Source organism: Mycetomoellerius zeteki, unplaced genomic scaffold, assembly GCF_001594055.1.
Source record: "Mycetomoellerius zeteki isolate Tzet28-1 unplaced genomic scaffold, Tzet1.0 scaffold426, whole genome shotgun sequence".
NCBI classification, from domain to species: domain Eukaryota; kingdom Metazoa; phylum Arthropoda; class Insecta; order Hymenoptera; family Formicidae; genus Mycetomoellerius; species Mycetomoellerius zeteki.
In genome coordinates this window covers 257552-284415 of record NW_017257421.1, presented here as the reverse complement: position 1 = coordinate 284415, position 26864 = coordinate 257552, and the positions used below count along the sequence as shown (strand labels likewise).

The 26864-nt window shown below is 35.2% G+C and overlaps 4 protein-coding genes across 9 annotated transcripts in view; 2 read left to right on the top strand and 2 right to left on the bottom strand.

Moving 5' to 3' along the window:
* Nucleotides 1-4224: 4224 nt before the first annotated feature.
* On the top strand, nucleotides 4225-10109 carry Art4 (arginine methyltransferase 4). Of its 2 annotated transcripts, none has more exons than XM_018454212.1 (8): nucleotides 4225-4773; nucleotides 5437-5574; nucleotides 6178-6672; nucleotides 6764-7030; nucleotides 7121-7343; nucleotides 7476-7762; nucleotides 9239-9375; nucleotides 9639-10109. In XM_018454212.1, exons 1-8 carry the CDS (start codon nucleotides 4641-4643, stop codon nucleotides 9747-9749), a joined length of 1791 nt encoding a protein of 596 aa, XP_018309714.1. In that variant the 5' UTR covers nucleotides 4225-4640; the 3' UTR covers nucleotides 9750-10109. The 2 variants fall into 2 exon arrangements, with proteins under 2 accessions (XP_018309714.1, XP_018309713.1); XM_018454211.1 differs by having other exon boundaries at nucleotides 9621-10109.
* Nucleotides 10110-15479: 5370 nt separating this feature from the next.
* On the bottom strand, nucleotides 15480-22357 carry LOC108726496 (P protein). Its single transcript, XM_018454096.1, has 17 exons — nucleotides 22229-22357; nucleotides 21688-21853; nucleotides 21544-21618; nucleotides 21310-21424; nucleotides 21172-21244; nucleotides 20845-21038; nucleotides 20013-20116; nucleotides 18830-18989; nucleotides 18682-18753; nucleotides 18219-18350; nucleotides 17883-18137; nucleotides 17664-17798; nucleotides 16729-16923; nucleotides 16422-16649; nucleotides 16037-16295; nucleotides 15692-15785; nucleotides 15480-15573 (listed from the first exon to the last, which is right to left on the bottom strand). The coding sequence occupies exons 1-17, from the start codon at nucleotides 22311-22313 to the stop codon at nucleotides 15483-15485; spliced, it is 2433 nt and encodes an 810-aa protein (XP_018309598.1). The 5' UTR covers nucleotides 22314-22357; the 3' UTR covers nucleotides 15480-15482.
* Nucleotides 22358-23867: 1510 nt separating this feature from the next.
* LOC108726523 (lethal (3) 87Df) lies at nucleotides 23868-24406 on the bottom strand. The gene has a single exon (XM_018454144.1). The coding sequence runs from the start codon at nucleotides 24310-24312 to the stop codon at nucleotides 23968-23970; it is 345 nt and encodes a 114-aa protein (XP_018309646.1). The 5' UTR covers nucleotides 24313-24406; the 3' UTR covers nucleotides 23868-23967.
* A 41-nt stretch (nucleotides 24407-24447) lies between these two features.
* LOC108726520 (probable serine/threonine-protein kinase DDB_G0282963) overlaps nucleotides 24448-26864 on the top strand; it is a 39097-nt gene continuing 36680 nt past the window's right edge. For 3 of the 5 annotated variants that reach the window (XM_018454133.1, XM_018454141.1, XM_018454140.1), the window contains exon 1: nucleotides 24448-24969. The gene's annotated coding sequence lies outside the window, so the exon portion shown is untranslated. The remainder of the gene's footprint in view (nucleotides 24970-26864) is intronic. The other 2 variants (XM_018454137.1, XM_018454135.1) reach the window with 1 other exon arrangement.

Genomic DNA, 26864 nt, shown 5'->3' with positions numbered 1-26864 from the left:
TGGTGCATCCTGAAAAAGCGGGAGGGGGCAAATCCACCGACGTTCCATGCTGCGGCATGCGAAATTCGCGCATGTACCCTGGATGGCAAAGGCGCCGAGTCGTGCCGCGCAGCCGGCTAGATATATGTAATCGCGCAACACACGCATACACAACGCGCGCGCACGCCCGACATTTCGGCCGGCCCGTTCGCCGTCGCTGGCTGATCGAAAGAGCTGCTCCTGACCCTTCGTCCGCTTACGGACGCTCGCTACCTTAGCCCTTTAGTTCCGTATACACAGGGGTGTTCCATTAGAGCTATACGGTTAATCCTCCCTGCATTACTGCAAATCCCAAAGCGACACGCTGACGCAATTAGAAAACTGTATTCTTGAAATCTCTACGTGGAAAGGATTTTACAAAAAGAATTGTTTTTATTAAGATGAGTGTTTATGTAAATATTTAGCTTACAGATACTGATCTGATAATATTTTTGTTGGACTACGAAAATAATTATACGTAGGACGCTTAAACTGGTTACTAGAATGTCCAAACTTTTTACAGCATTGCTCATCTTGTTTGAAACTCCAACATAATTATTTTCAGATCTGTATCTAGCTAAATTTTTAGACAGTTCAGTTTTTTCCGTGTGTTACGAAATTTTTCGACAAAAGAAAAAAAATACAGAAATCAATTGTGCGATACAAGCAAGGATGTTTCATTCCTGGTTCGCTAGAAAAATTGATTTGTTGCGAGATCGGTTTGAGATTTTGTTGAAAAAGAAGCGATTAAAAAAAACGGTTTTAAATAATTCCTTTTGTTTCAAAAAATCAATTTTTCGCAGAAAGAATAAAATAACCTTTTTCGGTTTGAAAGATTCGAATTTCGATTTTTTTTTTAAGAATATCCTTTAGAAAACTGCGTTTTGGAAGAATATGGAAATATAAATGTTAGAATGAATGAATGTTGGAATCAGGATGAAAAGCTTTCAGATCGATTTATTCATCATTAATCATTTCGCAGAAAAGAGATAATGTCTCAATAATATAACAGATGAATGCAGTTCTCAATACATATATTTGTTGTCTCGTATATTGGTTAATTTCCGACCGATAGGTTCATGACTGTCTAAATACAATTGAGTGTATTTTGCACGTAAATCAATACGTTAGTATTGCATCGCTGGTCACCGCAGGCAAAGTGTGCTTTAGGCGATTTGTAATTCGTTTCAGGTGTCAGGACAGAATTCTAGCATTCACTGTTTCATGTTATTTTATGTTGTTTATTTTGTGATACATGTATGTTCGTATATTTTATAACGTGTACTCTATATATTTGTATATATTTATTATCAGAAAAGTGCTTATATTCGCATGCATAAATTATATTGTTTGCATGAAATGCATTTTTTATTCTCTTTTATTTTACTGCATCGTTATTATCGAAAATATTTATATTCTCCCTCAATATATCAGCATCGATCATTCGAATATCGACTTGTTTGAAAAGAACAATGGTTTATTTTTAGAGCATTCTTCTTCCTGTAAAGGACAAGCTGGAGCGTCTCGTTCATAAAAGGATAAACTTTACGAAAAAAAATATACGTAGTACGAACTGCGTTTCGTAATATGTATTTTAGATATTTTACATATACACACACACACACACACATATATTTCAAAAGATTATATTTTTATGTGTGTACTTGCATTTTTATTCTTCATTTGCTACAACAATGACATGACTAAAAAAACAAAGTTTTCCAGAAAATAAGTTTTGAATTATTAAAATTTTGTAATATTAATTTTAAAATGTAATTTTGGTATAATAACTGATTGTAGAGGAATAAAATTATGTTCTTTTAAAGTATGCATTTTTTTCTTTATGTTTCCGTACATTTTTTGCAAGCAATTAAAAAATAATTTTTTAATTATTGTAGCAAAATGAACAACAAAATGCTACCTGCATTGCTTGGTATACGAAAGATTGTATATAGAATTTTATTCTAAATTCCAATACGAATTATAAATTGGCTGAATCAGAGGCCAGAGAATCCTAAGGCACTCGGGGAAAATACGAAGCAGATCGGCGTGCCGAATAAGGATCGTTGACGGCCCTCTGGACCGTGTTTATTTGTGGTCGAGAGAGGTTGAGATTCGGTGAGGCTCAGATTCGAATACCTTCGCTTCAATCTTCAATAAGCTGACTGAGCGAGGAGCAACGCCGCCGCGTTTAGAAAGTTGCTTTGATCGGTCGAGCGTGCGCGAGCTCCGTGATTTTCGACGCTTATCAATGCGGTACGCATGTAGCAGCGAGGCGGATGCGACGATAACGGAGCTCAATTCATCGAGTGTTATCGCCATAACAGGAACGGAGATAATATCATTGCATTGAATTCATCTTTTGTATTCCGCGGGTCATATACATACACATGTATATCTGCTGCCTATTCTTATGGAATATCGCGATGTTTCTTAATGCCCGTTTCGATCAATGTAGATTAACTTTAATCTCGGTTTAGTTTACTCTTGTGACCGTTTCTACGTTATAATGTAAATTAACTTTAGTACGTATATTAGTTTAAAATTTATCTTTATTTACTCTTTATCTTTTTCTAATTCTACGAATTTCTAGGATTTTACTAATTCTAGGATTTCTGATTCTAAGATTAGAAATTCGAAGGATTAGAAAAAGATAAAGAATAAAAGCTTTTTCTAGTCCCGAGAACAGTAAGTTAACCAAGATTAAAATTAATTTTATGTTGGGGTAGAACCAGTCCTAAGTAATTAATTTAGATAAGGATATCTCTTGTCTGATGTGTACATAGAATGTCCGCGCTTGTTTCTCATTTCTCTGAACACTTCAGTTCACATTTCGCAATAGAGATTCTAATTTCGCGAGTTTTAGATTAAAGGGCCGGTGATTTACTTTGAAGGCTTTGACATTCGAGTTTCGAAACTTCAAATATTCGAAGCTTTCGGCATTAAAATCTTTGTAGATCGAAGTTTCGAAACTTCGAAACTTCGATACTTCAATCTTTGAAGCTTCAAAGAGTTAAGATTAAACAATTATTAATTTAATATAGTTGATAACGAATATATTTTCGTAAAAAGAGAACATATTTACATTAAAATTTTCGAAGATCAAAGTTTTGGAGATTCGAAACTTCGACACTTTAATCTTTGCAACTTTAAAGAATTAAAATATATAATATAATTAATAGTAACGTATATATTTTCACAAAAAATATACAAATACATATATTTACGAATATATTTTCACTTTTTTCATTCGCACAAATATATTTTTCAAAATTTCAAAATTATTAAAAGTAGTTTAAGTAGTTAACAGTCTTATTTTAGATCAGAATAAAATTAAAGCTTATATAAAATAATTTGATTACAGTTTATAAAACTTTAGACTAGACTTCGTAAAATAGATTACAGAAACATAAATATTCATAGTCGATTCTTATATTTAAAACTATCTTAAACACAATCTTAAAATGTTACGAGCCAGTATCAATCTATTCTTATATTTAAGATTGTGCTTAAGACGGTTTTAAATCTATAGTGAACTATCTTAAAGCATTAGCTCAAAACGGTTTTAAAATAAAAACCAACTATGAATACCGGCCAGAGCTGTATTAGCATCTTAAGACCACTTAAGATAATTTTGAAAGAACGGACATGCCAGTGTTTATAATCAATTCCTATATCTAAGGACGGAATCCATAGTCCGGTCTTATGGTCATTCCACAATGAGCCATTAGTCATAAATCAGAAGTTAGAAGTTGGAAATTGACAACTGTGATTGGTCAATTTCCAGCTTCTAACTTCTGATTTATGATTAATGGCTTATTGTAGAATGCGTGTTAATCTCAAGCAATATCTTAAGATGCTAATAAGGCTCTCTGATTGGTTCATGCACTAACTTAAGATCATCTCGAATCTTGAGCAACGTTTATAAATTCCTAAGACTATCTTATATACAGATGTAGAGTCTTAAGATGTCACGAGAATCAATCAGAGGGTCGTATTAGCATTTTGAAACATTATTTGAGACAATCTTGAAATAAGAATGGATTACGAATACCGCCTTATGAATACTAGTTTATTATTGTAATTAGCAAAATTGGCGGGAATCTCTTCGTTTGAACGGCGAAAATGATGGCGGCTGGTCAGCAACGATGATAGAATTTGCACATCTACGTATTCGATGAGCCCAGGGTGGAAACAGCGGGGGCGGAGACGACGGCGCCGCGAGCGAATTCTCGCGGCACCTCGCGGGGCGTCCGGGGAACAAACGGGACGGGACGGGGCGCCGGAGCGAGCGAGAATCGGCGCGATTTCGTAGCGCAGCGCAGCGACGGCCCTGGCCGGGGGTTGGTCTCTCTGGTCTCTCTCTTCTGTCCAAGGTGTCGTACGTAACTCGCGGTAACGACGGCGGCAGCGACGGCTTTTGTTTCTCACGCGAGTGGTGCGGCAGGCGCGAACTGCGAAGAGTGGAGCGGCGGCGTAACATAGAGCGTTACGAGCCACCGGCAGAAGTAGAAGAGGAGTAGGAGAGCGGAGCAAAAGAGAGAGAGAGAGAGAAGAGGGAGGGGGACGGACAGGGAGAGAGAAACAGCGTCGGAAAGCGCTGGCACGCGGTGTAGCGAAAAATGGCGAAGACGTTTCGCGCGGTGACGGTCTCGACTCTGTCAAACAATGGACAGTCCACGCCGAAGTACAACAAACCGGTCGCGCTCAATATTAATTACGACCCGCAAGGCCTCAGCGTCGAGCTTGTCTCAGGTATGGACGCGGCGATATCCGCCGTACGCGCCCCAGCGGTACGTCCGTCGTCGTCCGACACGGCCGACGGCGACGCGGCTGATCGATCACGCGACCAACCGCGACCCGGACGACATAACCACACTTCCCGTCGGGTTACGCGACGAATTCTCCCTTTCTTCCAGCCCAATTCGTAGCTCCGGAGGACCTCCGGATCGATTGCCGGTCGATATCGCGACATCATCCTTCACCGATTCGCGTCCTTCCCAGTCCTTCCCTTCTTCCCCAATTTGCGTCTTTCTTTTTTTTTTCCTGTTCGTGTCTGCATGCTTCTCGGCTACTATTGGAGCGATTTGTTTTCTCGTCATTTGTTACACTGTTTATACCGATGATGACGCTATGATGACAGCTCCGGTCGAATTCTATTGTTTGCGCGATATTGACGCTTGTTGTATTTTGTACTAGGAAAATTACCTTATTATTGTTTATTAAGAGGGTAGAAAGTGACGTTTAAATATAGGAAGTTATTGATAATTGAAAATATCGCTTTAAAAGATCAGAAGAGCATATATCGTCTTGATAATTTTTGTGATTTATTTTTAACGTTACTTTATATTTTCTCTCTTTGTATGTTTTTATATAAAATACAGGAAAGAAAATTGATGTTTTGAATGTTTGTTTCAGATGTCAGCAACAGGGAGAAAGCGACTCTACTGGAATTCCCAGTGACTCCCAGCACCGAATGCTCTCGTGTATCATCACGGAGTTATGTTTTTACACTCGATACAGATAGCTTATTGATTACATTTGCTAATGAAACAGGTGAGCCAGCAACTTGTACTTCAATCTTCACGAATCTTCAGGCATTAAGTTTAAAAGATCGTCTACAACAAGAGTAATATGATAGTAAGTTGTAAGAAATTGACCAATCATAATCGAATATGAGAAGAATAATTGATTATGATTGTTCAATTTCTTACAGCTTACTGCTTACTACACAATATTACTACGCAATATTATTATTGTAGATGATCCATTACGTGATAGAAACCAGAAGCATATATATTTTTGTTTTAATGACAATGACTATGTTTACACCCTTAATCAGGTTTAATAATATTCGTAGTTATGAAACTGGTCAATTATCGTTATTCCTCTGAAAAATGGAATGACTGATTGACCAGTTTTTAACTATGGATGTTATTAAACCTAATCTGATTAAAGGTATCTGTAAACGTAGTCAATATCTCCCATATATTCTGATTCTGTTATTTTTAACAATAGTTTGATATCGTTATATTGTTGTTGCTTTTTTACAGTATATAATATCTGTGCAATGACAATATACCGAATTGTCGTTAAAAGTTACAAAATAGAGAAGTATCCACAAGAAGTACTTTAATAATATATATATTTTATTCACAGATTTTCGCAATTTTCATTCACACATAGTAAAACTCAAGATGGGAAAAGGAGTGTCGGCATTTAATGAAAGAACGGAGGAATCCTCGGCGATGCAATATTTCCAATTTTATGGTTATCTTTCGCAGCAGCAAAACATGATGCAAGATTATATTAGGACCAGTACATACCAACGAGCGATTTTGGGGAATCTGTCTGATTTTAAAGATAAAGTTGTACTAGATGTAGGTGCTGGTTCTGGTATATTATCATTTTTCGCTATACAAGCTGGTGCGAAAAAAGTATATGCCGTGGAAGCGAGCAATATGGCAAATCATGCCGAGCTTCTAGTTGCAGCTAATAATTTATCAGATAAAATAATAGTCATAGCTGGAAAAATAGAAGAGATCGATTTACCCGAACACGTAGACTGTATAGTGAGTGAGCCTATGGGATACATGTTATATAATGAACGAATGCTCGAAACTTATCTTCATGCGAAAAAGTGGTTAAGTCCAGGTAAATATCTTGAAAGAGAATTCACGACTTACGTGCTATTTTTTGTCTCGCTGCTGTTTTTTTTCCTTAATCAAATTATTTTTATATACAGGCGGAAGAATGTTTCCCTCCAGAGGTGATCTGCATATCGCACCCTTTTCCGATGAAAATCTTTATATGGAACAGTTCAATAAGGCCAACTTTTGGTATCAAACATGTTTCCACGGAGTGGATCTCTCTGCCATGAGAAATAACGCCATTAAAGAATATTTTAGACAACCGATTGTCGATACTTTTGATATTAGAATATGTATGGCGAAATCTGTGAGGCACATAGTAGACTTCCAAACAGCTGATGAGACTGATTTACATAAAATAGGTATGGAATGAAAAGAATAAAAATTATTACGATTTATGAACGAGATATAACGCGACACTAGTAACATTCTATAAATTGTGTTCTTTTTAGAAATAAATGTCGATTTTCATATACTGGAGAGTGGTACATGCCATGGTTTAGCTTTTTGGTTCGACGTAGCGTTTATCGGATCAACACAACAAGTTTGGTTAAGTACTGCACCTACAGAACCTCTTACACACTGGTATCAAGTACGCTGCCTCTTAGAAAACCCATTGTTTTGTAAAAGTGGGCAACTGCTCTCTGGAAAAGTCATTCTTATAGCAAATAAAAGGTGAGGGAATACTTATATCTATCTCTACTGTCTCTAACTTGACACCATTTCAAATTTCAATATCTTGTTATAGATCTATTTCTCTACATTTATGTTATTCTCTTGTATATATACATAATATATTTGTTTCAGACAATCCTACGATGTAACAATAGAACTGAAGCTTGAAGGAACAAATCTAGAAAGCAGTAACAACACTTTAGACTTGAAAAATCCTTACTTCCGATACACAGGCGCTGCAGCACAACCACCTCCTGGTTTAAATAACACTTCGCCTAGTGAATCTTATTGGACGACTCTGGATGCGCAAGGTGCTCGACAAGCAGTGAATATGGTCAATGGAATGTCGGTTAATGGTCTTGGCGAAGTGTCGATGGATACAAGCGCCACAGTAAATCCAAATAATTTGCTGGCAATAGGTAAGGTTTGGTTTGATTCTTCAGTGTATCATTATATGTATTAATTGTGCCGTGTAATATATAATATTTGTAATCAACGTTCTTGCCACATGCATCACGCCTTGGCGATTTTAATTCTCCGACATCTAATTTTCATACGAAACGTATTTGTGAAATCATGTGTCACAAAATGTATGAAGGGTGCCCACATGGTCGTTGAATAATTTCGGCCCACATTCTATGTATTCGCTATATACAATATTTAAAACAAAATATCTAAATATAAAGCATTTCCTCAATGATAACAAATGATCGTCTTTATAATCTGAGGTATCCTAAATTCCAGTATTGCTCAAAATAAATCTTTCCTTTATATACTGTTTTTGCAGTTTGTTATTTACCATAATGCATTTTACATATTATATCACACAAGGATATATTATAATTTAAGTTTCTTCCAACATTTCAAAGTTTTATTATTTTACTATTTAAAATTTTCTATTTTAACAGCTTTTTCAGCGTAAACAAAATTAAAAAAATTTTAGCATGAAATATAATGTTTCTAAAACTTTATATAGTACAAGAATAATTTGAAGTTATTAGTGTTGGTATTTAGTGTTGATTAGTGAAGATATTCTTAGTGTAGAAAATTTTTCTTTGTATACACATATTGAAATTGTGGAGTAGAAATTTCTATAGTTAATAATAATTGCAGTGGTGAAACATTTAGATTAAAGATATTGAATATTTTTTATTAATAGGTGCTGACATTGTTATAATTACAGATAAATTCTTTATTACGTAAATATCAAATTATCAAATTATTGCCGGACCTTTTTATTATACTGGTACTTACGGAATGGACACAATATTTTATTATTCTACACCATGGAAGACATTTGTACAAAGAAGAAAAAGTTCCTTGTGATTGTTCTAATTTATACATATTTTGTAGAATCTGCAACTCATGTAAATAAACTTTGTTGTTTTGGTAGTATGGATTTATAAATATTTAACTATACTCTTTAATATCCCATTTAAAAAAAAAAGTTAAATATATTTTTCTCCTCCCAACATTTAGATTTAAGTTACTGTTCTATTATTTACTGTAACGAAATGACGATAAATTGATTAAATAGATACTAGATTAAGAATCTCTTTTTTTATTATTATCCGCCAATAGTAATGAATACAATAACGTAGTTTATATAAATATCTTTTCATTAAATTATTTATAAAACATTTCTCTAGTTGTTTTGCATAGTGTGTTGATGATTTTTATTATAATGATTGATTGTTTCAAATACATTTCAACTATTCTTTAGATTATTTTTACTTTTAAGTAATAATCTTTACTCTCTCTTTCTCTCTCTCTCTCAGTAAAAATTTAATGAGTAGTTCAGTGTAGTTCAGTGTCTTACTTTATATTTTTAAACCGTACTTTTTACTCATTTTATTCGTACGTATAAAGAAAATGTACGAATTTTTATGTAACAGGAGGACAACCAAACATTCATCCGGGTTCCATTTCGAGTACAGGACGGGGTCGCGTAGGAGGTACAGCGACGAGCACACAAGCAGCACAATTAATAGGCGGTGGAATAACTCCAAATATGTTTACGTCACCTGCCACTGTAAGTACAGTTCGAAACTCGACATTTTCACAATAAGCTGTCAAAGCAATAAAGAATGTATTTTATTTACAATGATGCTCTAGACGATATCACACAAGCATGAAATAATTGTTCCGCTGAAAAATTGTTACAATATGCGTGCGTAGATAATATATATAGTTTACTATATATATACATTTAATAAAATTTACGTGAGAGACGGAAACTAAAACAATACGTCTGCTTGCGTGACTTTCGCGCTACAGCTTGGTGTTACTTTCCAGCAATCGCTGGTCCTCGGCAACACTTCTCATTACCCAGTGAATCCCAGCCTGATGATCGGTGACTACGTGACTCCTGGGAACGGCATATCGCCGCAGGCGTATCGGCAATGATCTATGGCGAAATCGTTTCTCGCCGAGTATTCCCGCAAAGTAAAACAATTACAGAACGATCGTTATAATAGTAGCAGTATTGGAGACATCGGCAACAACAGTAAGCAAGGCCGCAAACTGGTATTTAGCTCCCCAACCAGTAAGCTTCGCCTCTCGTCCGCCGTACGAATTTTAAGTACCGTCGACCTGGCCAATTTCAATTCAGATTTTAGCCATAACAACGTTGCTTATTCAAACAAAAGTACAGCCAGTCCTGAGTTTGCGTTCGATTGGAATCCTGTCAGGAATAAATCTCAATTGGAGGCACGTTGGAAAAGACTGCGAGCCGTCCTCTCGTAGTTGTCATACACTCGCATTAGCTCTCATACACTCGATTTTTATTTGGTCGTCACTTAGAAAAGAAAAGGAAAAAGGAAAGATCTTCCAAATCGACGTGCATGCTTGCCAAATATATCCACGTGAAAATATAATATTTTTAATGACAATATACAGTCTCGTCGCTATAGTATAGGCATCACTATTTTACGAAATCTTGACATAAATCCGTGAAACGATGACTTATAATAAAGGAGAGAATCGGGAATGATCACGCGTTGCGCGATCCGTTTGTTTTACTTCAAATTGAGATGATTTAGAATCGACTCTAAATACTCGAAGACAGTCATATTTTACTAAGCTGTGTCGTTGGCTTGGTTGGGTTTCGATATCAAGCGACTTTTACACGAGTTTTTAGAATAGGAAAAGCAGCGACATTTTGAACATTTTGAGAAGTGCAAAGAGCAATAATACATTAGGATCATATGTTGTAAAGCACTCTGTGGCATTACCTGTTATTCAGATGTCTCTTGCGCTTGTTTTAATCGACGTGTCTTTATTTCGTTAGCATAACACAATACACGAGATAGTACAACTTTTTATGAGTATTAGAGTTATATTACCGCATATATTTCAATCCCGTGTAAATCCGTATCAAGACATTTTAATTGTTTGAAGGGTGTGAGGCAATTATTCATCGAATGATTACGTTTCGTAGATAAATTGTATATATATCTGAATGTATGACGCAAACGTAGGTCGTGGGATACTTCATCTAGAAAACAGGAAACGACGGCTATACATGAAAATCATCCCAAATTATCAATGTGACATGTTATGTACATTTCCATAGTATGTACATGTAATTGCAGGTTTATTATAAACGCATTACACACGCTGGACAAGGATCGCTCGAATGGAATCTTGTATAGGTTTATATATAATCTGTAAATCGTAAAGCATAGCTTTGTGTTATACTTAATTTTTTACGTATATTTTGTAGTCGTGAGAAATGTCTGTTTTGAAAGATTCTTTGTAAAAAATCTAATGTGACGTTAAGTTTCGGGCTACATTATTCACAAATTAAAATAAACATATATCATTTGTTTTTTCTTCGCCACATCTATAAGCATATGATTAAAAGTCATTTTTGCGTTATTAAACTTTATGTCACATTTACATACAATTTGTATATTATGATCTTAGTAGAACAACTAATAATGAAAAAACTTTGAAAATGGACATTTATTTGCATTAATAATCTGTACACATAATAAATAGTGATACTTGGAAATACGCATACTTTCTGTATTTATAACAGTGTTATAAAGTAAAACAGAAATTTTCAGCTATAATGACTCTCTTTCATCGTTTTTAACCCTTTTCACTCAATAATACTATAATATAAAATTCGATCATTGTGCAATTATTTAACGTCTATTGTATTTCTCACAGTTTCATTAATAAAAAAAACATTAACGTTCATTAAAATTATATTTAATAAAATTTTCATTAATTATCTCTTTACTAATTTTTTATCATTAATGATAACACGAAGAGTGTAAAGGGTTAAACTGTGAAAACATTGAACGTACAGTCTCGTGTAAACAAAGCAAATATGTGTTGGATATTACATCCCATGTTTAATGATGCTTTATTCAATTAAAAATTTTTCAGTCCAGCAAATAAATGTGAAAATGAGAGAGAATGTCAGTTGTCACTATGTGTGGACTACTGTACATACACATATATTCTCGAATAATTTCTACATATTGTTTAAGAATAATACCAGTCGACCCACCAGAAATAGTACAACTGGATAATATTTTTAGATTTGAAGATGCAGGTTTTACAGACGTCGTTTTGAGATGTTGACATAATTAGAAATTATAAATAGTCGAGATATAGTTTAGTGATACAACAGTTGTCTGTGAGATAAAAACGATGATTCCAATCGTGTTATCCCGTAAAGAATTTTGAGCGGTAGGATATTATAGAAACAAATATCCCACAGTAATACTAGACAATAAGTCGTGATTTCATGCTTCTCGGAAGACAAAAAATCCCCAAAAAAAGTTTAAATATTCTATAAATATTGTAGATATCTTCATATCTAGAAGAGTTATTCAAGCGTCCTGTTCCTGGTAAACTGTACGCGTACAACACTACCCTAAGATCTCGAGAGGACTCCTTTAAGTCCTATTAGGTTTTAAGGAAGTTACACTTTATTTGTTATCTGCACATACTTGCCATCTAAATGCACCTCCTAGTAGAGTCCCGACCGAAACTTTTGCCGAAACTGAACCGAAACACTCGATTATATGTCAATTTTCAACCGAAACCAAAATTAAAAAATAGAAATTCTATAAAGGCTATATGTATAGATATATAATATATCCATATATCATATACTTTTTCTTCATAAATATCATAATTTATTGAAACAATAATTAAATTTCGGCCGAAATCGAAAACCGAAATTTCGGTTGTGTGTCAATTTTGGCCAAAGAATATAATTACTTCTTCTTTATAAACATCATAATTTAATTATTGAAACAATAATTATACATTAAAATTAATATTTATGAAGAAAAGCTATATCGTTTCAGTCGAAACTGACACGTAATGAGTGTTTCGTTTTCAGTTTCGGTAAAAGTAATTCGGTCGGACTCTACCTCCTAGTTACCTCATCGCCGGTGAATGAATATGACGATAATTTTCCTCAGCAGCTTGTCACGCGTTACTTTCACGATTACCCTTCGAATCGAGAAACTCCTCGATGCGGAAGGCGATCATGCGATACGACACGCGACGCACTGGCGCACTTCGAGAATCAAAGCTAGATAATTTGTACTTACTCTTTACAGGATCTTTTCGTACCTTGCGTGCACTTGCGAATAAATACGCGCGTCGCTATTTCTCGATGAAGTATTTCCTCAGGACAGAAGTACCATACGCTTGTTAATACGCGCCTTGGCACATATACAAACCAATCTCGTGACAGGCATTCCACAAGTGCTACTAATATTGCATGGTTTGTTGTAATAATTAATGTAAGGACTTGTGCTTCTTCCATCGTTTCTTTGGGATGGTAACACCGTTAGCAACACCTAAAACATAATTTCGTCTTGTCTACCTATTTTTTTCGTGTATCGAAACCATCGGAACATCAAAGATTTAATCACAATATTAAGGGCGACAAGACACTTAATATCGGTTACGTTTCTGAATGTTGCTTTCGGCGTTCTCTTACATTGATGTGGATGTGTGCGTTTTTTTCTTTTTGTACCGTTAGAATATCGAATATATAAGACTGCTACACCGCTTGGAAAAACATACGCGATATTACATATCTCATCCCAGTTACATTCTTCGCAACTTTTCCCGTTTTACTTTTATACCGTTCCGAGTTTTTTCTTTAAATTTTACGCAACTGATATAATGTTCCATTGAAAGATACGCGTGTCAGCTTCTTTAAATTATATCTATTGGATCTCAAACATTTTTATTCCTAAACTGGGGTACACTTCGTTAGCTAGCTGTCGGTTCGTGTATGTTTTCTGGCGGTATATCCGAGTATTAAGTAGTCCAGCAGTGTTATATAGGAATCTGTGCGTTTCAACGACTGAAAACTATATAAGATATCTCAGGTAGTTACGCGAGCTCGAAGAATGCCTTTACTGCGCTAAGTGATTGGATTTGATTCGGCTCTTTAAGTTAAGTTTATTCGCAATTCGGCATTATGATAGCAGATGCAGTGTAGGTTTTCGTTTACGATTCACATCCCGGTAAAGCGTAGGCATGACTTGACGAAAACATTGTGTAATCGCATAAAATCAGATTCATACAAATATAATCTATAATGTAACTGTGTAGTAAAATTGACCAGTCATGTTTAAGATAAGTTTTTCTCGAACTGATGGTTTCCTTCGTTATACCTGTGGGACTACTCGTTCGCGATAATTCTTCAAGGAATGTTTCGGCAATACATTTCTGCAGTTTTTAGCAGATAACATTTTGAATATATATCTAAATAATTTTAATATAAAAATGACAGCTAATTTATAGATTTTATTTTGCAGATTATCGAAGCTTCGAAATCCAAAACATACGATTTATATAAAAGTATGTCGCTTCTGCCATGCACGTAAGAATAAAAAAAATTCTACGCTAATGGAAGAGAATTTGACGCATCATTTAAAATTGTAGTACTTACAGATAACAGGATTACAGTAAAGCAGAGACATCGTTTTTAACATGACATTACTAGTATGTTATATTCATTGTAAATACGACAATATTTTTGCAGCAAATGCCTTTTTTACCGTTTATAAGAAAATTTTTTTTGCTGCGCACACAATTCTAGACGTCGTTTGTTGGATGCAAACAAGTTCAACAAATCACTCATGATATTCACGCTTATATTTTAATAAGTTTTAATAAATTTCGTGTTCACGATGCATCACATGATAATCTACTGTCAGTTAATTATTAGAATTATTTTTGTAAGGAATAGATTTTTACATACAGTCTATTTCAAGTGCGACTGTATTACGCTGAATTATGAGGGCACGTTTAATTAGGAGGATACAAATATAAGTTTACGAGTTTTAATATAAGTTATTTGATTTTAAAACCCGCCGGGCGGCAATTTTTGGAATTGAGATCTTTTTCTCTTCTTCCGGAGAGCCCCATTTTTAATAAAAATATTTCAACGAATTGTCTAGCATGTATATGTATTTTATGTGATCATTAAATCTTTTTGCAATTACGATCTGCCAATTGTAATCTTTTATATATCAATATTTAATGTTGTCATTGTGTTTCATCATTAAAGGCAATCAATTGAAAAAATCTTGAAAAAAGAATGTTTACTGAAAGCGATACAATTTTTTATAATATATACATGACTGATTTTACACATAGCAGAATTCTTTTATTCTGAAACAGTTATTTCTGTGTAAATAGAAATTTTTCTTTAGTACTTTCTTCATTGCACATTTGCCACATGATTATATGTGGCCACGTGCACAGTTTGCTTACCAAAAAAGCGAACGAAAGATGAAACGCGCAACATTTTTATTTTATGCGTATCATTAGAATTATTTTATGCGCGTTATTAGAATAAGAACAATATTTGAAAGAAGAATAAAGAAGAAATTCGGCCGTATTAAAAAGAGCTATGCAGATTTCTTTTTCCCTTGCAGTTTCATAGAAATATATGTAGAAATATTGAAAGTAAAACGAGTTTGTTCATATTGATCATGTTCTTTTTTATATAATACTTTACAAAAATACGTATTCGGTAATTTTGCGTAATGGATATTGTGCTTTTAAAAAAATTATATAATAAGTACATTTACGAGTATTATTGTTTCTTGTACATTGAACAGATCCTCACTCGTATGTCTTCCTTATTTATTTTCCGTTCCAGCCGAAGACGACGTGAGCAATCATCAGATACACCATAATTGTTATGGTACTCGTTAGCATGATAGGAAATCCTACCCTGCAATGCAATCGAGACAATCATGCAGCTTCAGCTTTTAATTACGACGGAAAGTGACAAGATCTTCGAAACATGGTGACACATTTTGCATAAATCGTGACGTCACGGTTTCACTTACCTGGAGAATTGCATGAAATTGAATTTGTAGCCGTGCTGTTCCGCGAGTCCCATGCAAACAACATTGGCAGTAGCTCCAATTAAAGTTCCATTTCCTTTAAACATAACTATTCAGCTGAACAACTGCTAGCCATGTGAAAAAAAAACTGGCGCTCTTCGTTTGAAAGCGCCAATTTTCGAGGCATGACCTTTGATTATCATTAATCCAACGCGATCGTGTAAACATTGAGAGAACCATGACGATGCTGTAGAAAGCTCGAAAGATGATTTTATGTTCGAGGCAAACTTTGCAGTTTTGGATTAATTCAGCTTTTGAGACCATTGAGAGATTTAGAAAATTTCTTACCTCCCATACAAGCTCCGAACGTCAGTGCCCATATTAGAGGCTGCATAGGCAATCCGAGCTCGCGATTTTGGGCGAGATTCGTTGCGATTCTCACCATCATAGTGGTGAGTGGTACATTGTCAACAAAACAGCTAGCCAAAGCCGACACCCAGAGCATCAGTAATATAGCAACCGCTAATCGGGACTCCTCGTTGACCGACAGAATAAAATCCTCCGTCTTTTGGCCGATCCACGAGATGAGACCCAAACGCGCAAGAGCCTAAGGAATTTTTTCAAATGCCATTAAACTTCCCAACGAATTCCTTTTAATCTAAAAAAAAAACTCCATCTCAAGGAGTCTACATTAAAATTAGTAAGAATTTTTGTAGAGTTTTTCTTGTGCTACCTCCATAAGAATAAATAACGATGCAAAAAATAACAAAGTGCTCCATTCGACGCGCGCCATGAGACCATCGAAATCCTCACTGTCGACTAGTATCAGAAGCAGCAGAACGCCGAGCAGAGCGATCCAGCCCAAAGACAAATGAAGCAGACTATGTAGAAAGAAGAGTATGACCACGAAAGTGAACGCGCATCCAGATTTTGCCAGCAACCATTTATCCCTAACAGGATACTGGAAAAAACACGAAATTCCGCGGTTAATAATTGAAGCGCAATGAACCTCGCGAAAAATGAAGGATCATCCAACTTGCCTTTTCTTGTAATTCCTCGAGCGTAGTCTTGTACTTCTCTAACGCGGTGCTCCCTGTGCTTAGCTTCTTCTTTAGCTGTGACAACAAACGTTGCACTTTCTTCAGCAACGTTTCCCTTACCAGATTCTCGTCCTTGCTGTAATTGGACAGACTCGCTGCTGCTCGTTGCCAAATAGCGATCATGTGCCTCAATTCCTGTGAATAAACAATTATGCGCAACACATCATAATTTACTCTGTAAATTTTGCGAAGTGGAATCTTATTCTGAATTATAAAAATTGAGCCAGTATTTTTTTTAGAAAGAGTAGCTTAATTTTCGATCTTAAAAGTGAGATTTTACTTTTCACGGTGAGACTCACTGTAAAAATTTTAGACAGTAACAATTATACGAAAAGAACGATTTACTGAAGTATCTAAAAATTTAGCTAGATACAGATCTGAAAATAATTTTGTTGGACTATTAAAATAATTATACAGGGTGTTCAAGTTGATTGCCAAAATGTCAAAACGTTTTGCAGCATTTCTCATTATACTAGAATTTTCTGTATAATTGCTTTGATGGTCCAACAAAATTATTTTCAAATCTACGTAAATTTTTAGATACTTCAATAAAATCATTCTTACCGTTTAACAAGAAGGTTTATTTATATGTAAAAAATTAATGTACAGTTGAAAAAAACTGTTTTATATATAATTGCAATAAATATAAAATACTATGCACATTAATTCTACAATAAAATTTGTATAGTTGTTACTTTTATAGTTGCTACCACTGTCTTTGGGCTGAATTTCTTGCACGTTCATTTTTCTTCTTTTTTTCACATTAAAGAAAAAAAGATAAAAGATAAATCGTGTAAAAAGTTCAGTCCTGGAGTATGGAAAAAGGACAGACCTTTTTTATCTGAATAATGTATTGGAAGTTTGGCATATTATACCTGTACGTCTTGCGGCTCGTTGAATCTAAGAACTGTGATGTCTCGAAAAATGTAGCGGATTTGCGCGCTGACCACAATCAACACCAACATCACGCCGATGCTCATGTGCAACACAAACTTACCAAAATCAACTTCCTACGATGCGGTAATTATCTGTTAATTATCAGATCGACTGAAGACATTATCTTCTGTGCAATGTAGCACATTCGTATAACTCACGGCGTTTTTAACATCCCGATTGGAAGCGATGATGACATTCGGCGGATCGCCGACCGGTGTCATAGCACCTCCTATGTTGGAATAAACTACCATAGCAGTCAGGATTGGTACTGGGTTCAACTCCATTACCTCGCATAATCTAATAGTTACCGGAGTCATTAATAGCACGGTTGTCACATTATCTAGCAATGATGACAGAAACGCAGCGAAGAAGCAGAGGGCCATTATCAATGGCCACAATCTTCCGGCGGTTATCTAAAAATGAAAGGTGAATAAAGGTATCTCAGGTTCAGTTATTTTTTTCACTTCAGACATATGCCAGTTGTTTTTTCTCACTTTGTAAGCGTAAACTGCCAACCAGTCAAACATTCCAGTTTCAGCGATGATGGCAACCAGCACCATCATGGAGAACAGTAGCAGTAGCGTGTCCATATCTATCCAAGAGACCAGTTCGCTCATACTCGGACGCTAAAGTACAAAATACTAAATGAAAAAAATTATTTTGTTGAAGTATCTAAAACTGTAACTAGATACAAATATAGCTGAAAACAATTTTGTTGAACCATAAATATAATTGGGAAATTATCGTGGAAATTTCAAGCATGATACGAGCTGCAAAAAATTTTCTAGCAATCAGTTTGAGTGTTCTATATAATTATTTTGACGAATTAACAAAATTATTTTCAGATCTATAACTAAGTTATTAGACACTGTAAAATCGTTCTTTCAGTGCACTTTTTATATTTGTCTTTTAAAAGATTCCGTCATAGAAATTATAAGAGCGTGTATTTGCGCGTACCTCATTTAGAGCCGCCAGCATTGCGACGGACATCGTGGATGCCAGCATGGCAGCCAGAGCTCTGTGTACTACCTGATTCGGTCAAACATAATGAAGCATTTAGGAATCGACAAAAATAAATACATCCTAATTTGCGTACATGATTTACCTCGAAAATTATCAGGATGTATAAGATAATCAAAATAACAGCGGCAAGCGGTATACCGATATCGACATTTATTGGCGATGGATCGTAGCCTATCGAAAGCGAAAGAATGGATTCCGAATTCGAGCGCAGATTGATGAACATTATGCCTTGCGATAGGATTCTATAAACAAAACATTTGCTAAGAAATTCTGAGATATTATTGCATGTGAGACTTTTAGATATTTCCGCTGGCGTTTTGCCAACAAAATTTGTAATAAACACTTTGCAAAATTCATTTTCATTAGATTCTCATACAGAAAGTTTTCAAAAATATTTCAGAAATATTTCAACTGAAAAGTGAAACATTTCATAAAAATTGCAAAATATGTCTGTAACATTTCTGAGACAGCTCTGGAATAGCAAAATGTCCGCGATTCTTACATATGAAACCTTATTGAAAGATTGATGAAATGTTACAGAAAGAATCTGCAATCTTTTTGAAATATTACCAGAAAGTTTTTAGCTATTTTTAGTACTTCAAAAATGATATTTAAATATATACTTGATTGATATCTAAATAATATTTAAATTTATTATAACGACATAATAAATTTAAGTATTATTTAAATATCATTTCTGAAGTACAATTTATTAAGAATTTTGTAATCTGTTTACAGATTACAAACTTGTTGAAATAAACTTAAAGAATTTCCCAAAAATGATAATTATATCACCTATTTTATATCAACTATTTTGATTAATTAATGACTTATTAATGATTATATGTATAAGCACATATCATAATCATTATTAGAAAGATAAAAAGTCACTTACACTTGCAGTTTCCACACATTATCATTATTCATATACAAAAGTTTTTCGCAATTAAAGCAGAACAAGTCACAATAACATCAAAATGACATTAAACTGTATCGTGATTGATAAAAAAAAAATGATTTTTAGTAAACATTTTGGAACCATTTTAACATCATGATGATTTTTTGTTCGGTTTAAATATTTTTCAATTTATTGCATATGATAGATTTTATAAACATTTCTGTTAAAACATTTTATATGACATATTGCAGAATCCTTTCAGAATTGTTGCACATGAGATGTGAAAGGTTGAAACGTTTCTGAAAATTTTCTGCAATAATCAGTGCTGTATGGGTTCGAATAATAGTAAAAATATGAGACAACGTACCTGTTGTCAGCTTTTATATGGAAAGTCTTCTGATGCTTCTGGTCGGGGAAAATGGTCGCCAAATTTTCAGGTAGCACCGGCAAGGTCCACACGTCGCTTACGTTCTGCAGTTAATAATTGCAAATACAGTATGGTGTAACTAGTTTATAATTATCCAGTAAATAATTGCCCAGTCGACACCAACTAAAAGTAACATAACATGTTATAATTACATGGCTGTGATGAAAGAAAATATACGTTAGTTAGGTTTACTATTTAATTATGGCTGTGATGATATAGATAAGGTAATGAATGACAAGAAAGTGCATAGGAGAAAGTTATATAAAGACAGGCATTAGAATTTAATGAATATGAGGCGTGCGGCGGAGCAATGGACGGATGAATGAAGTAAGAAACATTTGTGAACTATACTAAATCCCCTTCTTAATTATTCTGTATAAGTTGAAGAGAAATAAATATTCATTAGTGTTATATAATTTCGCACAATTTAACTGTTATGTAACACTATGTGTTATATTACATTTATATTTTTGAGTACGAAATTATAACATTGTTACGTTACTTTTAATTTGTGTTGACTAGACATTTCAGTAAACTTAACTATCTAAATAAATACGCGCGGTATACATTCAATATAATCAAAATTAATTATTTTTATGAAATGTGTGTAAAAGGATGGCCGAAGGATGTTTGTAATAAGCAGTTTGTTGATATGACTGATTTCTTTTCTTCTTTTTCTGTTTCAGGCTTGGCTGGATTTGACTTCGTGTTCTTTCGATGCAAACATAAGTGTATGCAGAATAATTTTGTACGCGTTTAAAGATATAAACACCTTCAAGTTCTTCAAATCCGTAGTGGAGAGACATGAATTGGTTTTTCCGTCCACCAGAACCTGCAGCCATACCATTAAATAGCACGTGGATAAATTCGCAGGTAAATACTGCTCGTGTTTTTGTAACGGCAGCAATGGTCCTTTCATCGTCACGCTGATCAACGTACTTGTAACATATTCGCTGATTCGATAATCTATATATCGTTAAAGAGAGTATTCTTTTGATTGATGTTATACCATTTATGGAAATTTCGTCTCCTAAATCCCATCTGCTCAAAATAGACGAAAATTCGCAGTTCGATTTTTCATGATTGACTAGAAGGATACTCCTACTTTCTCTGTTAGACACAGAAAGCTGATGCATCGTCTCAATCCTTTCTTTTTTGAACATCAATATCAACTGCAATATGAAGCAACGTGAGATTTAATTATTAATTGATCACATCGGTCCGATGGTTTTCTTACTGTGAATAGAAGCCAACAGCAGGAAAGTATGATTAACTTCGCGTAACGGCAAAAAGGCCTCTGTCTCTCCTGCATTTGCATATCCTGCCCGTCTTCATCGTTTTGATTTTGTACGCTGTGAAAATATCAGGATTAATTATTACATCCGCTCATTCTGAGGATTCGTAGGATTTCATTGAAATTTCCCCTTAAGTTCCCCACAATATGTAAAGATACAGTTTAGATGTGACTTACCCGATTGATGCCGCGGATTGCATCTCAAGAGACATATTCACAACCAGGCATTCTTTCTTCACGTAATCCAGAGATCTACAAACGCGTTATCTTTCGTTATGTAGAAATCCTTTTTCGTCGATTTCTTAGATTTATTTCGCTCACCTCGTTTCCGTTATTCGATCACATTCCTTCTGAAAGATCGCCAAACTCGGATCCAGGCGAACCGCCTCCGGTAGTTGACTCCAAGCGCGAAGTACCTCCTCGGGAATTTGTCCGAATATCACAGAGCTCGAAACGGAGGAGGAGGGACTGATCGGGCTACATATAACTTTAGGAACATTTGCTATAGAATTATGTCCAAATTACAATTGATTTCAGAACCATAGACGTATAAATTTTTTCTAAGAGACCCAACAATTTCAAGGTGCTAGTGTTTTTAAAAATTTTAATTGTTTGTTCTTTGTGATTTTTTTAACAAGTGGAATTTTAGTGAAAAATTAAAATTAATGAAAAAAATTAAAATTTTATTGAATTTTAATCTTATATTTGTTTTACGATGCCTGGCAGAAAATAAATACATTACCAGAATTGTGTATACGAAATTTTCAATTGAGAGATTCAGTGTGTGATTCGCGTGTATAAAAATATAACGTTCTGGGTTTTGATATAAACAGGCTTCGTAATTCTCTTAAGTAAAATATACCTGAATTGTTATGGATGTGAGAATTCGGGTTGAGGTACACCCGTGGCGGATCAGATTCATCGTCACTCGTATCATTCTGCGGCATTATAGCAATTATCTCAATCTATCTGTTATTATTTATTAATTTTAGTCAAATTAAAATATTGGTTTTATTAAATTCGCACGCATTTTATTTACACGATGCCGCGCGCTATGTTGTGCCTCTGAAAACACTATGTGACTGTAGGAATTCCTTTACTCACAAGGTTCTCAGAGGTCGCCTTATAGATTATTTACATTTTACGATGTAAACATAGAGCATATAGAAATTGGAATTATATTATACAGGATAGGCCATTTTAATTAATACACGCAAATATCTCGTAAGGTAAGCAAGATAGCGAAAAATGTTTCAGACCAAAGTTGTATGGCTTTGAGGGGGACATAAGATGGTGTCATTAGTTCGACCTTGAATAGTTGCTTGAAGGTCACGTGAAGATTACCTTCAATTCTTTAAATGAAAACCCTTATTTTTCATTGCATATTCTTGTAGCTTACCTCGAGAGCTTTCCAAAACACTATAATAACATATTTTTTCATCAAGTACTTTTATAGTTATGATGCTTAAGGAATGTAAGCTTTGCTCTCTAAATTTTTTGAAGTGGAATCTCATTCTAAAGAGTAAAAATTGAGTCAGTTTTGAAAAAGAGCGGCTCGACTTTCAATTTTTAAGAGCAAGATTTCACTCCCTCTCATTCACTCTAAAAAATTCAAAGAGTACGTAACATCAAATATAAAGATTTTTATAATTTATGAAAAATCGCGTATTATACATAAAATCACATTGAAATGTAAGAAATAGCTTAAAGTATCAATAGCTCTAAACAATCGTATCTGTGGGGAAAAATTAAACATATGTTTGAAAAATACAGAAATTTATTATACAGAAATTCATTATAATTTTACTATACAATTTCGTGTATTAACATTGTGTCAATTATTATTAAAAAACAATCATTATTTTTAACGCTATCAATTAGCTGAAACAGTACAATTTAATTGTGTGGTCGCACAGTGGTTAAATTATCACACAATTATACAACCAAGAGATTGTATTCTGTAACTCTTAACGATTGTAACGTAGCGTTGTTGCGGAGTTTTTTTTATCATGTACAGAATCTGAGCAACACTGTAACGCTACGATTACAGTCATTAAGAGTTACAAGATAGGCCCCTAAGTATAATATATAACGTTGAACTCTACGAATTCATACACTGAGAAAAATTTTTGGTTGAAAATGAAAATGAAAACGAGTCAGAAAATTCTAATCACATCAATCAAAATTTTGATTATCTCAGCTAGAATTATAACAGATTTAATCAGAAAATTCTGATTTGTCCATTTTCAATCAGAATTCCAATTAACGCAACCAAACTCTCTAGAGTATCTATCGATATTTTAAAAAATTACTATACCTTTGTACATTGAAAAATATAATTACAATCAATTAACAATCTCATAGATATGATATTAATGTGTAAAAACATTATATACAGTTGAGAAGATTAAAAATAACTCAACATTCATCAGGCATTCTTTGCACACATTTTATAAATATAACACAATCATCTAAGTTATATTACATCGTACTGTGCTACGATTGCTATGACAATGCATCTCTTGTTGTCGTATATCATTTTAAAAGTCTTTAGCGACAGACGAACACTTTTCATGTGTCAACCAGTTTTCTCTGATGTTCCTAAACGGTTTCCTTGTCCTTCTTCACGGCGTTGATCGACTTTTGCCGAATAATATTTTGCAGGTTCTGCATTTCATGCTTTTCCATCGTGTAGTTGTATCGGCAGTAGAACCAGTAAACCACGGTAACGCCCATGTAGGATCCCAGGGCGACGTTCGTCGACAGTTTCACGCGACTGGTGAACATGAAGGTGCCCAGGCCGGCCGCGAGACCGCTGTAGATGCCGAATAGCATACTATGCTTGAAACAGGGAATCTTCCTGATGTCTCGGCCGAACAGCATCACCGCCTTGGACTCATCTTCCTCATCCAAATTTTGAACGATCGCGTTATTCACGTCCTCCATGATAATACAAACGATTTTCACACGTAATCTTCACGAGCGGGACGAAAAGTAAGGTTAAGCTGGAGTAATAATAGTCGTATAATTCCTTTCAGTTGCACTCTTTGCACTTTGTGCTCCTACCTTCTCTTTCTCCAGGTCGAACGCTGATTGGCCGCGGCGACGACGTGCGGGGTGCAGAGCGCCGGGTGACGTCGCACGACGCATGTTCCGTGCTATCGAATCCGAGTGACAGGTGGTGCGGCTCAGCTCGGCTCAGCTCGGCTCTCAATCCCGTGCGGTGCACACATTTGGTACGTGATCGTTGGCGTGAATAACGCGGTCCGTCGTGCACCGTCGTGGACGTTTGACGTTACTGCCGAAAAGCGTGGCCCTGCTGCATCTATCCTTTAAAGGGAAATCAACGAGAGAGAAGGATACTCTACGTCGCAGGTCATCTTACGTCGCACACGTCGCGAGGACGCGAATTGCGTGGTACTCCGAAAACGGCACTCGGGACACCCGTCGTCATCCGTCCAAATTGTGCAAATCGCGGTGACATGCACGCACGATCACCCGTGCGTCGCTGCTCGTAGGTGCTCCACCCCTCCCCGTGTTCAGTCCCTACGATGTGTACCACGTATCCGCGCGACTCACCCGGGAGATTCAGCTGCAGAAGAGGTAAGAGTCGTCACTTATGCGTCGCGTGTCCCTCTGACACGAGGACACCGCGACCCGGGTCGATCGCGGTGTCCCTTAACCTTATCCATGAAAACAATCCGGAGTAACGCCGCGGGAAGCTCATGTCACACGTCACAGTATGCATTAAAGATTGAGAAGTGTGCGAATTAGAGATGTTAGCATTCAACTAATTAGAACAAAATGGATAAAAATTATCTTACTGATAGAATTCTAATCTTCAATTCATCGTTAATCTTCCATGCGTAGTGTGACACGGCTCTATATAGCACAGAAGCTTGCAGCAATATTGTTGCAACGTTGTAATGTTAACTTTTAGACTGCCGGGAAAGCCACTTTTGTGGCTCTTGAGTGTGGGTTAAAATATTATTTTTGGTGGTATTTTAAATACTAATTGTATTAAACATATATATGTATGTTGCCCAAAATATATAAAAATATATAAGTATTGAAAAATATACAAAAAAAGGAAAAAATTATAAAACAAGAAAAAGTAAAAAAAATACAAAAAATAAATTTAAAAACCGAACAAAAAAGAAAAGTCAAAAAGGAGTTATAAAGTATATACTTTTTTTTTTACGTCTATATCGTTAGTTCTGGGCAATCCTAAAGGAAAGTTTTCTGCGTGAGTCTATACGTTTATATTCATTTATGTTGTCAATATTACGGTTAGGGTTCGAAATTTTTTAAATCTATGCTCAGAATTGGAATCAGCGATACCAAGAACCCTTTATGGCTCTGCACAAATCTCAATATTCTGCGTCATGGGTATGTTACTTATATAAAAAAAATTTCGAGAAAAAAACCACTATTTTAACGAAAAAATGCCGGCAGTCTAAAGGTTAATGCAATGTTACTGGAATGTTGCTGTGTAATATTGCTAGAATGATCTGTGTTGTACTCATACAGCACGGAAGCTTGCGGCAACATTGTTACAAAGTTGCAGTGTTACTGCAATATTGCTGGAACGTTGCAATATTGTTGGAATGATTTATGTTATACAATGTTGATGTTAATTCGATGTTGCTGGGACGTTGCAATGTTGCTGTAATATTGCTAGAATGATCTGTGTTGTTCTCAGCACAGAAGCAACATTGCTACAGCACAGAAGCAACATTGATACAAAGTTGCAGTGTTACTGCAGTATTGTTGGAACGTTGCAATATTGCCGGAATGATGTACAACATAGAAGTTCACAATAATATTACTACAACGTTATAATGTCACTGCAATATTACAGCCTAGAAGCTTGCAGTAATATTGCTGCAACGTTACAATGTTGCTGTAATATTACTGAAATGATTTTTGCTGTACCTACACCTACAAGAAGCTAGCAGCAACATTGTAAATGTTGCTGCAAGTTTCTGTCCACAATATTGCAATATTACTCTATGCTGTAACGTTTGCAATGTTGCTGCAATATTGCCGGAAGGATCTATACCTATATAAGTATGGGCCTCACGTGCAATTCTAGCACAGATCATTTCAACATTGCAACATTCCAACAGTATTGCATCAACATTGCAGCATTCCAGCAATATTGCATCAACATTACAACATTTCAATAACATTGCAGTAAATTAGAAATGTTGCAGCAATGTTGCTGCAAGTTTCTGTGCTATATAGAGTTTCGAAGCTCGCGGTTCTTAACGCGGGTCTGAACTTTCGAAACTACTGGCTGTGTAAATTAAATCCGCGTCACATAAATAAACTGAATGTATGTATACACGTATGTTCAACGGTGCGTCACCGAAGCACTTTTGACGGATGCTGCACCGAAAGATGGTAATTGATGATCAGAGATAAGACGCGCGTTCATTGACGACAATTGTCCGTCTTGTCATTCGCGGAATAAATTGCCAGGTTATAGATTACGT

Coding starts and splice junctions, on each gene's coding strand:
- Art4 (XM_018454211.1), top strand. CDS start 4,641: ATGGCGAAGACGTTTCGCGCGGTGACGGTCTCGACTCTGTCAAACAAT. Junction 6,673..6,763: donor GAAAAAGTGGTTAAGTCCAG/GTAAATATCTTG, acceptor TTTTATATACAG/GCGGAAGAATGTTTCCCTCC. Junction 7,763..9,238: donor AAATAATTTGCTGGCAATAG/GTAAGGTTTGGT, acceptor TTTATGTAACAG/GAGGACAACCAAACATTCAT.
- LOC108726496 (XM_018454096.1), bottom strand. CDS start 22,313: ATGCCGCAGAATGATACGAGTGACGATGAATCTGATCCGCCACGGGTG. Junction 21,854..22,228: donor TCACATCCATAACAATTCAG/GTATATTTTACT, acceptor ATGTTCCTAAAG/TTATATGTAGCCCGATCAGT. Junction 21,619..21,687: donor GATCGAATAACGGAAACGAG/GTGAGCGAAATA, acceptor ACGCGTTTGTAG/ATCTCTGGATTACGTGAAGA.
- LOC108726523 (XM_018454144.1), bottom strand. CDS start 24,312: ATGGAGGACGTGAATAACGCGATCGTTCAAAATTTGGATGAGGAAGAT.